General features: G+C 35.7%; 1 protein-coding gene across 8 annotated transcripts in view; it reads right to left on the bottom strand.

The window, feature by feature from the left end:
* LOC143240121 (NAB transcription cofactor mab-10-like) overlaps window positions 1–14,013 on the bottom strand; it is a 185,443-nt gene that overhangs the window by 81,506 nt on the left and 89,924 nt on the right. For all 8 annotated transcript variants that reach the window (XM_076482033.1, XM_076482037.1, XM_076482038.1 and 5 more), the window contains one exon: window positions 4,769–5,082. In XM_076482033.1, coding sequence (XP_076338148.1) covers window positions 4,769–5,082 — 314 coding nt within the window. The remainder of the gene's footprint in view (window positions 1–4,768; window positions 5,083–14,013) is intronic.

Genomic DNA, 14,013 nt, shown 5'->3' with positions numbered 1-14,013 from the left:
TACTTAAAATTCAAATTATAATGACTCACATGCATCATCTTGCATTTATCATAAAACTCATCTGTCATTTATTTGTCCAACTCACTAGATGATTAAAGTTCTTTTATAAAACAGCAGCATCCTCTTCACAGTTAGCAACACCCAAACTTTAATATTATCAGCAAATTTAAATCATTTATTGAACATTCCTTCGTCTATATTATTGATGAAAATCACAAGTGCAAAAGTCCTAAGACTGAGACCTGAGGTACCCTACTTGTAACAGTAATCTAGTTTGAATGGTCTCCATTTATAACAACCCTCTGCTTTCTTCCATCCAGTCACTCATCTGTCCAATTTGCTAACTTATCTCCCACATCTACAGAGAAAATTTTTACAAGCCTTTTATATGGCACTTTGTCAAAGGTTTTGTGAAATTCCAGATATACCAAGTCTACTCTTTTGCCCTCATCAACATAAGCAGTAACCTTTTCAAAAAATGTCAAAAGATTTGTAAGGCAACATTTTCCTTTAGTGAAACCATGTTGACTATAGAATAAAAATTTAAACTTTGTTAAATGGCTTTACAAAGCATCTTTTATCAAAGCTTTCCAAAACTTTATTCCACAATTGATATAAGACTAATAGGACAGTAGTCTCTGGGGCAATTTCTATTGCCTTCCTTGGAAAGAGGAATGAAATTAGCTGACTTCCACTCCTTTGGCACATGCGCACTATTTAAGGACTTGCAAAAAAAAAAAAAAGTAGCACGTGTCCCGTTCTTAACTTCCTTTAAAACCTTTGATGAAATATTACCGTGCAGGATAATAAAAATCGATAAGTGTCTTGTTTATATAGGAGACTCTTTGATTATGCGAAGAATGTACAAAATGAATGGCACATGAGCCAGCAGGAAAGTGCAAAGAGTCGTATTGTAGCACTTCCAAAGTGCTTATACATCATAAACGTTTTACTTTTTTTTATTATTTTAATTTCCTAATAGTACGTACTTAATATATTGTTGGTTAAGAGCGTGTTGCAATTCTTTATAATATATAAATTATTATTATTTACCAACTGAATTACACTGTGAAAAAATGAATTGTTAAAACTTAAAGCTGGTATAGCTTAAAAAAAAAAAAAAATTGAATGTCTAAACAGATTATTTTTTCCCTTAATTCAGTACTGCTGTTTTGTATTTCTTATGTAATGGTTTTAGTTTTGCTAAATCCTGTTACGTCAGGGGCCAAAAATAAAGAACGGCCAAGAGTTCTTCATATAATGATATTTCACGGATATCCAGAGACTATATTCACAACTCAAAATTTGTTCGATATTACGATTTCTCAGCGCTAACAATTACACAGTATTGACTCCTTTCAACTGATGAAGGCATTATATTCAATTGAGCGAGTAATATTTACTCTATTTGATTTATTGCTTATTAAACTTCGCATGAATTGCAGAGTCCTCCAATTAAGAGGTTTTAGCCAAAGGGAATGCTTTACTTAACTTTTTTAATTACTTTTAGTTTTTACATTCTTACATTTGCATTTCGCGCCATTATTGCTTAAGAACGCGTCAGCGGAGATTTAAATGTGAAAGAATTGTCACGTGGTCTCAGTGTGATGTAAAATGGGTGTGTGTCAATGTTATGTTATTGTTGCCTCAGATGTGACTTGGTGTATTATTTCTCGTGTTTGGAGGAGTAGCGAGACATAACTGGTCGATCAAAGGCGACAAATTTTTTGTTGTGCCCACCACAGGTATCGAAACTTGGCTTTTAACGTTATAAGCCTTCAGACTTGCCGCTGATCCACGTGGAGGGGGGGGGTTGATACACTTTCGTGACTGCGCTGGTGCTCAGTGTTAACGTCAAAACGTATTTACTGTACTTGTATCGATCCAAACTTTGCGACTTACTCAAGACAGCTGTCTACAATAATCGAAATCCTGTATTGATTGATTTTCACAATCAAGACCATTGACACTGGAGTCCAGACTACATACCTTGGACAACCCAAGAACTGAATACTAATGCTTTTCATGGATAAACCTGGGTTTGTCTCTGCTTCACACAAATTCTTCCCAAGAAGATTGTAAATAATCTAAAAAGCAGCATCAAAACATCAACCAAGCTGAGCTACATCACTATGGTGATACTCACAGTGGTTCAGATAAACCTGAAATAGGCTTGTAACATTACAAACTGGGTTTCGATACCTTTGGGGCCACGGCACATATAAAACCCACTGCGTACCTTTGGGCTTGTCTACAAATAAACTAAATATTTATGCAAAAAATAATATATTATAAAGACTGAATAACTCAGAAAAGATCTCTGTAAAAATTTATTGACCAGGATTTGTTCTTTATTTGCAAAACTCCATTTTCGTTAGATGACTCAGACTCTCAACCAATAATTTGTCTTTCATTTCTACTACCTAACGTAGCAGACTCGGCATGGCCAGGTGTTTAGGGCGCTTGACTCACAATTCGGGGGTTTGAATCCCAGTTACACCAAACATGCTCGCCTTTCAGCTGTGGGGGCGCTATATAATGTTACAGTCAATCCTACTATTGGTTGATGAAAGAGTAGTTCAAGAGTTTGCGGTGGGTGGTGATGACTATTTGCCTTCCCTCTAATCTTACACTGCTAAATTAGGGACAGATAACCCTCGTGCAGCTTTGCGCGAGATTCAAAACTAACCTAACCTTTATTGTACTTAGTACGTGATCATTTAGTAGGATTAACTGAAACTGTTATTGATAGAGTGCACAGTTGGTTATCTCCTCGATTTAGAAGAGGCTTTCGATACAACCTGGCACTCAGGTATGAGGTGTTAGAAATTAAATTATCGCCAAGATTTATTGGCTGTTTGTCAAACTTTCCAGAAAAATAGAAAATGCCGAGGGCACCTACTCAGAGTATTTTGTCCGTGAGGCAGGTGTACCTCAAAGAGGTGTAGTTTGCCCCATACTCTTCATCATGTATGTGACATTCCAATTGATGACCCACATTTTTCTTCACTTCAAAATGTGCAGACAATGTAGTTATCTGTAAGAGTTCCAAAACATTATTTATAGCGGCCACAAATCTACAACACCCATTAAATACGATCACTGAAATTCGTTTCAAAAAACGAATAAAACTTAATATACTAAACCCATAACTCCTAGTTCTAGCAAAAACTAAAGAAAATGATCAAAATCAACTCCAAATTGTGGAACAGACGACCACATCAGCAAAATTTCTTGTTCTCCACCCATGACGCAAAATTATCTTGGAAAAGATATATATAAAACGAAATTTCAAATAAAATCTGGCAAAGAATAAAAGAAATTGAAAGTCTGTCAGGAAATAATACAGGAACAACACCAACTAACATATCAAAAATAAACGAACAAAACATACGATCAGTCATAGAATACATTTGACCAGCCTAAATGAATGTCGCATCTAAGACAATTAAAACTAAGCTACAAAAACAAAAAGGCTATATTACTAACGTATATAAAGCTCCCCGCTCAACAAACCCTAAATTCGTACATAAATATGCAAACACACAACCAACAGACTTCTAAACAGATCATTCACTTATTTGAAAATAACCTATATAAAAATGAAATGTTACGCACATTATATCGCTATATCATATCTCATGGAAATTAACTTAAAGTATATCTAACCCTTATACGTGTACTATAAATTTAGTAATATCCCACTTATTGCTAAACCTCATATCATTTTGTAGTTTATAAAAGGGGAGGTATTTATGTAAATACACATAGTATATGCCACAATATGAATGACACTGAAACATATGGATTATAAATAGTAAGTTCATCTCATTGTAAATGATGAACGTTAGAACATAAATGTACTGATCCTGACAGAGGAACTGAATTCATGTGATAAACATTCCTGAAGGCAGTGCCATCTTTCATGTTGTGTTTAACATTTAATAGTGCACACAAAGCCCATGCTGAGAAATTAAAATCACATCCAGGATGAAGGAGGAATTGCATCCATGATGCAGAAGGATGAGGTCACAGTTGCACCTGACTCTCCTAGGTCCAAACAAAGGACCTAAATCTCGATGAGGCAGAATCAGCAAGCTCAGTAGGCGCGGTTTACTCTGACCTTCATGTTGTATCTACAAAAACCATAAGCCATAGTACAGGAAGGAGAAACCTGATTCTCCCTGGTATTTAATTAAAGACCTAAATCCCGACAAAGAGAAAGTGACTGACACTCGAGTTTTGTTCTAAATAGACATCGATATCATTAGAGATTGTAGTAGTTACTGGTTAGCTCTAGTCTCGCATTGTAATAACTTTAATGTGAGTTTACATTCGGTAGGAAAGTGGTAATATAATTACTTATTAGACTGAAGCTGGTGTACTACCAGTGTTAATTTTTTTGTTTACTTTTAATGATATTTAATGTATTCCAACATACATTATTTTCAGTTGAATTCCCCTGTCCCGTGTGGCTCAGAGAGAAGTCTGAGAGCTTGTAATTCTACAAATCGGATTTCAATACCCGCGGTGGGCAAAGCACAGATAGTTCGTTATGTAGATTTCTGTTTAACAACTAATAGAAAAATCCAGTTTTAAAATAAACATTAATTTCGTATATACATACAACCATCAAAACTAGCACAAGACAACAGTTACACGAAACCAAAACAAATATCAATTGCTACAAATGAAGGAGAAATGTAAATTTAAATTTCATTTGGTAGCAAATAAACAAAGGCAAGCATATACAAACTGGTTTAATTACCTGTTGATATGACTGGCTAATTTGATGTTGTTGTTGTGGCAACTGAGAAAAATGTTGATGCTGGTGATGTTGATGAAACGTCTGACTGGGAGACGGTACCTCCTTTCTACCGGGTGAGGGGGAAGAATGGCTGCTAGTGTTGGGAAGAATTGGTATAGGGGGGCTGGGCCGAATTGTCATTCTCGAAGACTGAGATAGATTTACGGGAGCTCCAGGGTTAGAACAGTGGCCAGGACCCGCCCTGTTGGAAGCTGTTAGAGAATTCATAAGATGATTTGGGGGCAAGGCGGGCACAAGAGGTGTCTGAAATATGGCTGAAAAATAAAAATACAGAAACATATATGTAGCGTTCAGGGACAGAACAGTACGGACAGAATTAAACTTATTTTTGGACATCAATTTGTAATTCTATTTAATCTATCTTCGTGAAGTGCTTTTGTACACGTCCAACCCAACCCTTGCGTTACTAATTCAGTATTTTATATTGAAAGTTAACATATATAATAAATATAAATTTTATACTGTAAAATGATTAGTATATAACAAACGAAGAATCTCCCAATTGATCACAAAATACAGCTCATCAGCCACAAACAACTTTTCATGCAGCTTGTTTGTTTGTAAGTTAAGCACAAGGCTACACAATAAGTTGTTTGTGCTCTTCCCACAACGGGTATCCAAACCCGGTTTCTAGCGACGTGAGTCTGCAGACATATTGCTGTGTCACTGGGGGTATGATACGCATGCAGATTTGACTCCACTGATGGTTATCCGGTGGTTCAGAGGTAAGTTAACGAGCTTATAACGCTAAAATTCGGGATTCTCTTCCCCACAGTTGTCAAAGCTCAAATAGCTTATTATTTGCAGCAGCATGGCGACTCATTGAATGACTCTGAGTTTTTTTGTTTGTTTGTTTGTTTGTTTTTCAAGTACAAACTTTTAGCTCATGCCTCCGTCATTTCTTGACCGATTTGAGATCTAATTTCAGTTTTTAGCTCATGCCTCCGTCATTTCTTGACCGATTTGAGATCTAATTTCAGTTCTGGACCAAGGAGGCCAAACCTTTTGAATTGATGTAATTGACCAAGCCCACAGTTTTATGGATTAATTTACTCTAATCCTACTTAAAGGAATTTCAATTTGAGGCAGGCTGATAAAATCCTGAAGAGTGATAAAACTGAATAGGGTATACCGTGCACCGCGCTTGGTATTGCTGGCGCACAAAAATATACCTCACAAAAAGGTTTGGTTTGTTTTGAATTTCGCGCAAAGCTACTCGAGGGCTATCTGCGCAAGCCGTCCATAATTCAGCAGTGCAAGACTAGAAGGAAGGCAGCTAGTCATCACCACTCACCGACAGCTCTTGAGCTACTCTTTTACCAACGAATAGTGGGATTGACTGTTACATTATAACGTCCACACGACTGAAAGGGCGCGCATGGTGCGACGGGCATTCGAACTCGTAACTCTCAAATTACGAGTCGAGCGCTCTAACCACCTGGCCATGCCGGGCCTCACAAGATGGAATACAAAGATCTGATAGACTAATTTATTCTAATCTTGCCTTAGAGCTTTTCAAATGCCGCTGCTATTGAGGAATTCTGAACAACCATACAGAGTTGTGTGTAATTAAACACAGAGCAGTATTCTCTCGAACTAAATTTGTAACCAATCCTTGTATATAATTATACACAAAATTAGCCTTCTCTCTAACTAAACATGTAACCAGTCCTTGTATATAATTATACACAAAATTAGCCTTCTCTCTAACTAAACATGTAACCAGTCCTTGTATATAATTATACACAAAATTAGCCTTCTCTCTAATTAAACATGTAACAAGTCATTGTATGTAATTATACACAAAATTAGCCTTCTCTCTAACTAAACATGTAACCAGTCCTTGTATATAATTATACACAAAATTAGCCTTCTCTCTAACTGAACATGTAACCAGTCCTTGTATATAATTATACACAAAATTAGCCTTCTCTCTAACTAAACATGTAACCAGTCCTTGTATATAATTATACACAAAATTAGCCTTCTCTCTAACTAAACATGTAACCAGTCCTTGTATGTAATTATACACAAAATTAGCCTTCTCTCTAATTAAACATGTAACAAGTCCTTGTATATAATTATACACACAAGCGGTTTTCTCTGGCTGAATACCTAAGTCGTCTTTGTACACAAGTATACACACAAAAAAACTTTTGCACTATGTGAACACATAAGCAGTCCCCACGAGAAGTCCTACTGGTCACGTATAGTTTTTTAGCAACTAGAAGTATCATTAGTCCTTGTATAACATCACATTCATATGTACATTCAATTATAACTCATTTAAAACGTTGGAGACGTTTGTGTATGGCTATATAAAAGGGATCATTGAACAAGTTGTGTATGTGTGTTTATAAATATATACATATTCCTTGTATAGTGTCACATCATTTCTAGAAACAACGCATACATAGATACTGCCACATTCTCTCAAGTTTTCGTTAACCAAATCGCAGTAAATTGAATATGAAAGTTGAGTTGTCGGTTCTTAGATTTTAACACAGTTATATTTAGTTCTCTCAGTAAGTATTCACGTGTTTTACAATCGTTTTTTACAGATTAAAAAGAGAGAGAGAAAGAAATTATCAGTTGAACAATCTTAAATTCTTTCCTAAAAATAACATATTTATATAAAACAATAGGCATATAAACATATGCTATACACTGGTGATAAGTGTGACTACTTTGTTGCTTTTCATAAAACAGCTTTAAAACACCCTAATAAGTGTGTGTGTTTATATATATATACACACACATGTTTGACAAGTACATGACTGATGAAGAGCACGTGGCCTGTTTAACTTTCTCATTACACCCATTCACACAGGTTTTATTGATTTGTTTAGAGCGTTTTATTCTAAAGACCTAACTGAAATACAAAAATGGCTTATTTCACTACGCAAGGGTAAAAATGAGTCTGTGCCACGAAGAATAAATAAGTCACAAGTTCTATGGTTAGTGAAATATTCCTACAGTGTGGGGTGGCTTGGTGTACGGGTGTGCATGTATATAAAGAACAATCCACGTTATTCAACAATAAGTAATTAGAAACAATGAAATCACTTGTACGTTTCAGAAATCATCAAAATAAATCACCAATAGCCTTTACCTGGAAATCACCTTAAAGTTTTAAAAGCCATTGCAGTTTTAAAATAAAAAGTTTAATTACAAATTTTCTCTGTTTTCACAGAAAACCAAATTCCTTTGACATTATGTTATGACAAAAAATATCCGCTTTTCTCTTTTATTTTGTGCACCTTGTTTAAGATTTTCAGTAAAGCAACCAAAGGGCTGTCTGCGATAGCCGTTCCTAATATAGAAGAGGAAAGACATTTAGACAACACCGCCTACCGTCAACTCTTGGGCTACACTTTTTAACTATCAACTACTACGTTCCCATGACTGATAAAACGAGCGAGTTTGGTGACGGTATTCGAATTTGAAATTCACTTATTATCAGTAGAGCGCCCTAACCACCATGTCATACTAAGACTGAAAAATGTTTTGCAGCTGCAAAATACAAGTGGATGGATATACGGGTCACTTGCTGTTAACAATACACAGCTTTATTTATAAAATACACTTCTATAATTACAGAGTTAAAGGAGTGGAACAATTTTATCATAAGTTGGCTTTAACGTTACTCCAACTGAGTTAAATATCCCTTCTATCTGCAGCTAGTATAACAATATCATTTTCATTAAACACTCGAAGTTAAAATCTATCAAACTGTTCTTTAAAATTAATTAAATAATAAATCCTTTTGCTTGACGTATCATATTCAGCAGTAGCAAAACTATGTAGAAGTGAGTTTATCTAACAACGCATTCTACAGAATTGTTTATGTACATTATCCGCATTTATTACTATTGCAAAACTTAACTGAACACCTGTATGATAAAAGTAATTAACCTTTTCTTGTGACATGTTTAAAAAAAATAATCAAGGTATTATTCCAAATCAGAGACATATTTTATAGGAGTAACACTTGTGTACATTTATGGAAATTTTAATAGCTGCACAAAAAACTGTTGGTTAAATGTTTGACAAGTGATAGATATCCCAAGTAAAATATCGACGTTTCTGGGTAAATCATTACGAGTCAAATGTTAGTCATTGCATTGTTCACTTTGCAACATGTATTTAGGGTTGAGTACGTTGTAGCAAAAACAATTTTGAGCATGAAAATTAGCAAAAAAGACAACCAGAGCCGATATAAAGACGCGGTGGAAAGCACGTATTAAAACTATATTTTGACATTGTTTGTCGTTTTGTAAGTGGTGTGGTGCCACATTTTGACATTGTTTGTCGTTTTGTAAGTGGTGTGGTGCCACATTTTGACATTGTTTGTCGTTTTGTAAGTGGTGTGGTGCCACATTTTGACATTGTTTGTCGTTTTGTAAGTGGTGTGGTGCTACATTTTGACATTGTTTGTCGTTTTGTAAGTGGTGTGGTGCTACCTTTTGACATTGTTTGTCGTTTCGTAAGTGGTGTGGTGCCACATTTTGACATTGTTTGTCGTTTTGTAAGTGGTGTGGTGCCACATTTTGACATTGTTTGTCGTTTTGTAAGTGGTGTGGTGCCACATTTTGACATTGTTTGTCGTTTTGTAAGTGGTGTGGTGCCACATTTTGACATTGTTTGTCGTTTTGTAAGTGGTGTGGTGCTATATTTTGACATTGTTTGTCGTTTTGTAAGTGGTGTGGTGCCACATTTTGACATTGTCGTTTTGTAAGTGGTGTGGTGCCCCATTTTGACATTGTTTGTCGTTTTGTAAGTGGTGTGGTGCCACATTTTGACATTGTCGTTTTGTAAGTGGTGTGGTGCCACATTTTGACATTGTTTGTCGTTTTGTAAGTGGTGTGGTGCTACATTTTGACATTGTTTGTCGTTTTGTAAGTGGTGTGGTGCTACATTTTGACATTGTTTGTCGTTTTGTAAGTGGTGTGGTGTTACATTTTGACATTGTTTGTCGTTTTGTAAGTGGTGTGGTGTTACATTTTGACATTGTTTGTCGTTTTGTAAGTGGTGTGGTGCCACAAAAAATCGATCGCTTTTGGAGAGGACATGTAACAGTACTTTCGTATGCAAAATATTTATACACTTGGATCGTAAAAAATGTGTTTACTTCGCGGATTTCGAATTCCCAAGACAGGGATATCGTTTGTACTTAATGCCAATGTTCTTCAGCAAAAACTTACGCACGGAGATAGCTGCACTCAGTCCATTGCGAGGAGGCTCGGCATGGCCAGGAGGTTAGGGCGTTCAACTCGTAATCTGAGGGTCGCGGGTACGAATCCCAGTCACACCAAACATGCTCACCATTTCAGCTGTGGGGGAGCTACAGTGTGACAATCAATCCCAGTAGTTGTTGATGAAAGAGTAACCCAAGAGTTAGCGGTGGGTGATAATGACTAGCTGCCTTCCCTCTAGTCTTACACTGCTAAATTAGGAACAGCTAGCACAGATAGCCCTCGTGTAGCTTTGCGCGAAATTCTAAAATAAACAAACCATAGCAAGGAAATGAGCCCCACATTTTAGTATTACAATTTAGGAAAATGTAGCGCTCACAAACTGGAGGAAGAGAAATAATGGCGTTGGAAAATAAAGGAATGTGGATCAACTTGAAACACTAAGACCATGAAGAAAGAGACCTGCAGCAAGTCGTACCCCCTGCCGTACGAATCAAAGTGCGGTGTCTTGTAACAGTTGAGAATCCAGGAACACAAAGGTCAGAGGTAAAAATCCATTCACATGTGAGCAAATGTATACAAAATACTCATAAGTGATATTTCTGAAAAGCGCCATAAGTCTCCTGTACGCAAGTTCTTTCAACATGTCCGTTTAACATTCGCATATATCATTTTCCAGCTGCTTCGTACGGAATAGCATGAGACTGCGCTGTGTAACAGATTTATTGCTATACATTTATTTTACTATCTACGTGTATTGAGCAGGTGGTACGTGTTATTTTGCTACAATTTGTATACTATAAATCTCGGGAGCTATAATTGTGATAAACGCTTATTAATCGGAAAACTACAGACAGTTGACCGAGAACGTTTATAGATTTCGAACATTACAAACCATTTAACTTCAGCAAAATAACTTCGGACCTTAGTATTTCTCTACGAGATTATAAGTTTATTTTCATCGGTAAAAAGACAAGCTTGTAAGGGACGCGAGGCCAACTAACAATAGACAGCTAGCTTAAGCGAAGCGTTTTTTTTTTTTGTTAACATTAAGCACAAAGTTATACAAAGAGCTACCTGTGTTCTGCCCACCACGAGTTTTGAAACTCGGTTTCTAGCGGTGTGAATCCACAGACATACCGCTGTGCCGCTGGGAGGCTAAGTAAAGTGTGACAATATCAAGTTAGAATTAATTCGCTCGTCAACACAATATTCGGTTCCAGACAAGATACAAGTTCTTAGGGAATTTGTAAAACTTTTGTATATAAATCATTATTTGTAACAACCGTTATTATAAATTGTATTGTTGTTTGTGTATTAAAATATATTTCTGTTAAGAAAAAAAAATGTGTAGCAATCGTGTTGGCAAATATCGTAAACTTAATACATATCGACATTTAATTATCTTTTAAATTAAAATTAAAATTTCTGTAAAGAGACCTGCATAGGATAATAAATTGGAGACTCGTCCAAGATGAATTATAATGCGTAACAGCTGTTGTAAAGGGTATTGGGAAACTGTTGTCCTTGTACACAATGGATTGTGTAAAACATAAAGGTAGGAGTGGTGTACTTTGGACGTGACAGCATTACGACGGAGCCTATTACAGAATAAATTACGCTGTCGAGTTATGATCAAGGAAAATGTCTGTCGGAAAGAGCACAACTGGACGTGTTGATATGGAGTACTTTTATTAGTTGTAATATAGCATACCCAACATCTGTGTATTAATAGTTTATTTATCATCACGAAACATCCGGACTCCCAAGGATTCCCTCATCCAGTTCGAAAGCAGTTACAGTTAATCTGGTTTTTGAATAATCAAACTCGGTGTAATATAATCTATTTTACAAAACATATCCAGTAAAATATGTATATATATTTTCTTTCTCTCTGGTTCTACCAAAATAGTAGATCAGTATAATTTACTTCCATGCTTTCTACCTAGAGTTCACTTAGTAGCTAATGACGCAATAAAATGTTTTGTTTGTTTTTGAATTTCGCGCAAAGCTACACGAGGGCTATTTGCGCTAGCTGTCCTAACTTAGCAGTGTAGGATTAGAGGGAAGGCAGCTAGTTATCACCATCAACTCTTGAGCTACTCTTTTACCAACGAATAGTGGGATTGATCGTCACATTATAACGCCCACACGGCTGGGAGGGCGAGCATGTTTGGTGCTACAAGGATTGGAACCCACGACCCTCGGATTACGAGTCGAACGCCTTAACACGCTTAGCCATGCTGGGCCACATTAAAATGAAAACACTTTTTTTTTAGGGCAATAGTTACCGAAGGTAATATTTAAAATGCGATAAAACCAAAATATGGCTTTCATTACACGTGGTCAGACATTATTTTATTTGGTTATTGTTTCAGCCCATTAAGCCGAAGTACTGAAGGTAATTCGTACATATAATTAATAGGTGTTTAATACACTATGCTCTACTCCTAAACTTAAGTTAATACCCACTGCTTCATCAAATGTTAACCTATAATAAAGATTCAGTTGAATATTATCCTGAAAACAGCATGGTTCATTAATGTGGAAACTTAAATTACACTAATGTTCCTCATGGTATTTCTGACTTGGAAAACATCAAGGCAACACAAGAACTTGTGTCATGAATATGTTTCCACGTAAGGTAGGCATGTTTCTTTTGTTATGAATATGTTTCCACGTAAGGTAGGTATGTGTCTTTTGTTATGAATATGTTTCGACGTAAGATAGGTATGTGTCTTTTGTTATGAATATGTTTCCACGTAAGGTAGGTATGTTTCTTTTGTAACGAATATATTTCCACATAAGGTAGGTATGTTTCTTTTGTTAAGAATATGTTTCCACGTAAGGTAAGTATGTTTCTTTTGTTAAGAATATGTTTCCACATAAGGTAGGTATGTTCCTTTTGTTATGAATATGTTTACACGTAAGGTAGGTATGTTTCTTTTGTTAAGAATATGTTTCCACATAAGGTAGGTATGTTTCTTTTGTTAAGAATATGTTTCCACGTAAGGTAGGTATGTTTCTTTTGTTATGAATATGTTTCCACATAAGGTAGGTATGTTTCTTTTGTTATGAATATGTTTCCACATAAGGTAGGTATGTTTCTTTTGTTAAGAATATGTTTCCACATAAGGTAGGTATGTTCCTTTTGTTAAGAATATGTTTCCACGTAAGGTAGGTATGTTTCTTTTGTTAAGAATATGTTTCCACGTAAGGTAGGTATGTTTCTTTTGTTAAGAATATGTTTCCACATAAGGTACGTGTGTTTCTTCATCCAAAAATGAAATTCATTTTGTCTATATTCTCTAAAGATAATTTAAATTATTATCAATCAAATTCCGCTGACATTATTACAACTCGAGAGACAATTTAAAGATTTGCATGTCCACATTTCATCGTTGTTGTGTTTCTTAAATCTAAATGCTTTTTTATTAAATACTCAACAGTATATAATTAAACGCCTACGCGTGTACTTTTCGTTTTACTTTGGTTGTTTTGTTTGCAAAGCTAAATATTTAAAACTAAATAGTCATCCCCATACTGTTTTAACACACACGTCTTACTGTCGTTGTTATTGTGTTTCACATAGCTAAACATTCCGTATTAAATACTCATCAGTACGTAACTTATACACCACCACGTCTTCCCTTCATTGTTATTGTGTTTCACAAAGCTAAACATTCCGTATTAAATACTCATCAGTACATAACTTAAACACCAACACGTCTTCCCTTCATTGTTATTGTGTTTCACAAAGCTAAACATTCCGTATTAAATACTCATCAGTACATAACTTAAACACCAACACGTCTTCCCTTCATTGTTATTGTGTTTCACAAAGCTAAACATTCCGTATTAAATACTCATCAGTACATAACTTAAACACCAACACGTCTTCCCTTCATTGTTATTGTGTTTCACAAAGCTAAACATTCCGTATTAAATACTCATCAGTGCATAACTTAAACACCAACACGTCTTCCCTTC

This window comes from Tachypleus tridentatus, chromosome 13, assembly GCF_004210375.1.
Source record: "Tachypleus tridentatus isolate NWPU-2018 chromosome 13, ASM421037v1, whole genome shotgun sequence".
In the NCBI taxonomy this organism is placed as follows: Eukaryota; Metazoa; Arthropoda; class Merostomata; order Xiphosura; family Limulidae; genus Tachypleus; species Tachypleus tridentatus.
The sequence above is the reverse complement of the archived record's forward strand: the minus strand, read 5'-3'. Positions and strand labels throughout refer to the sequence as shown.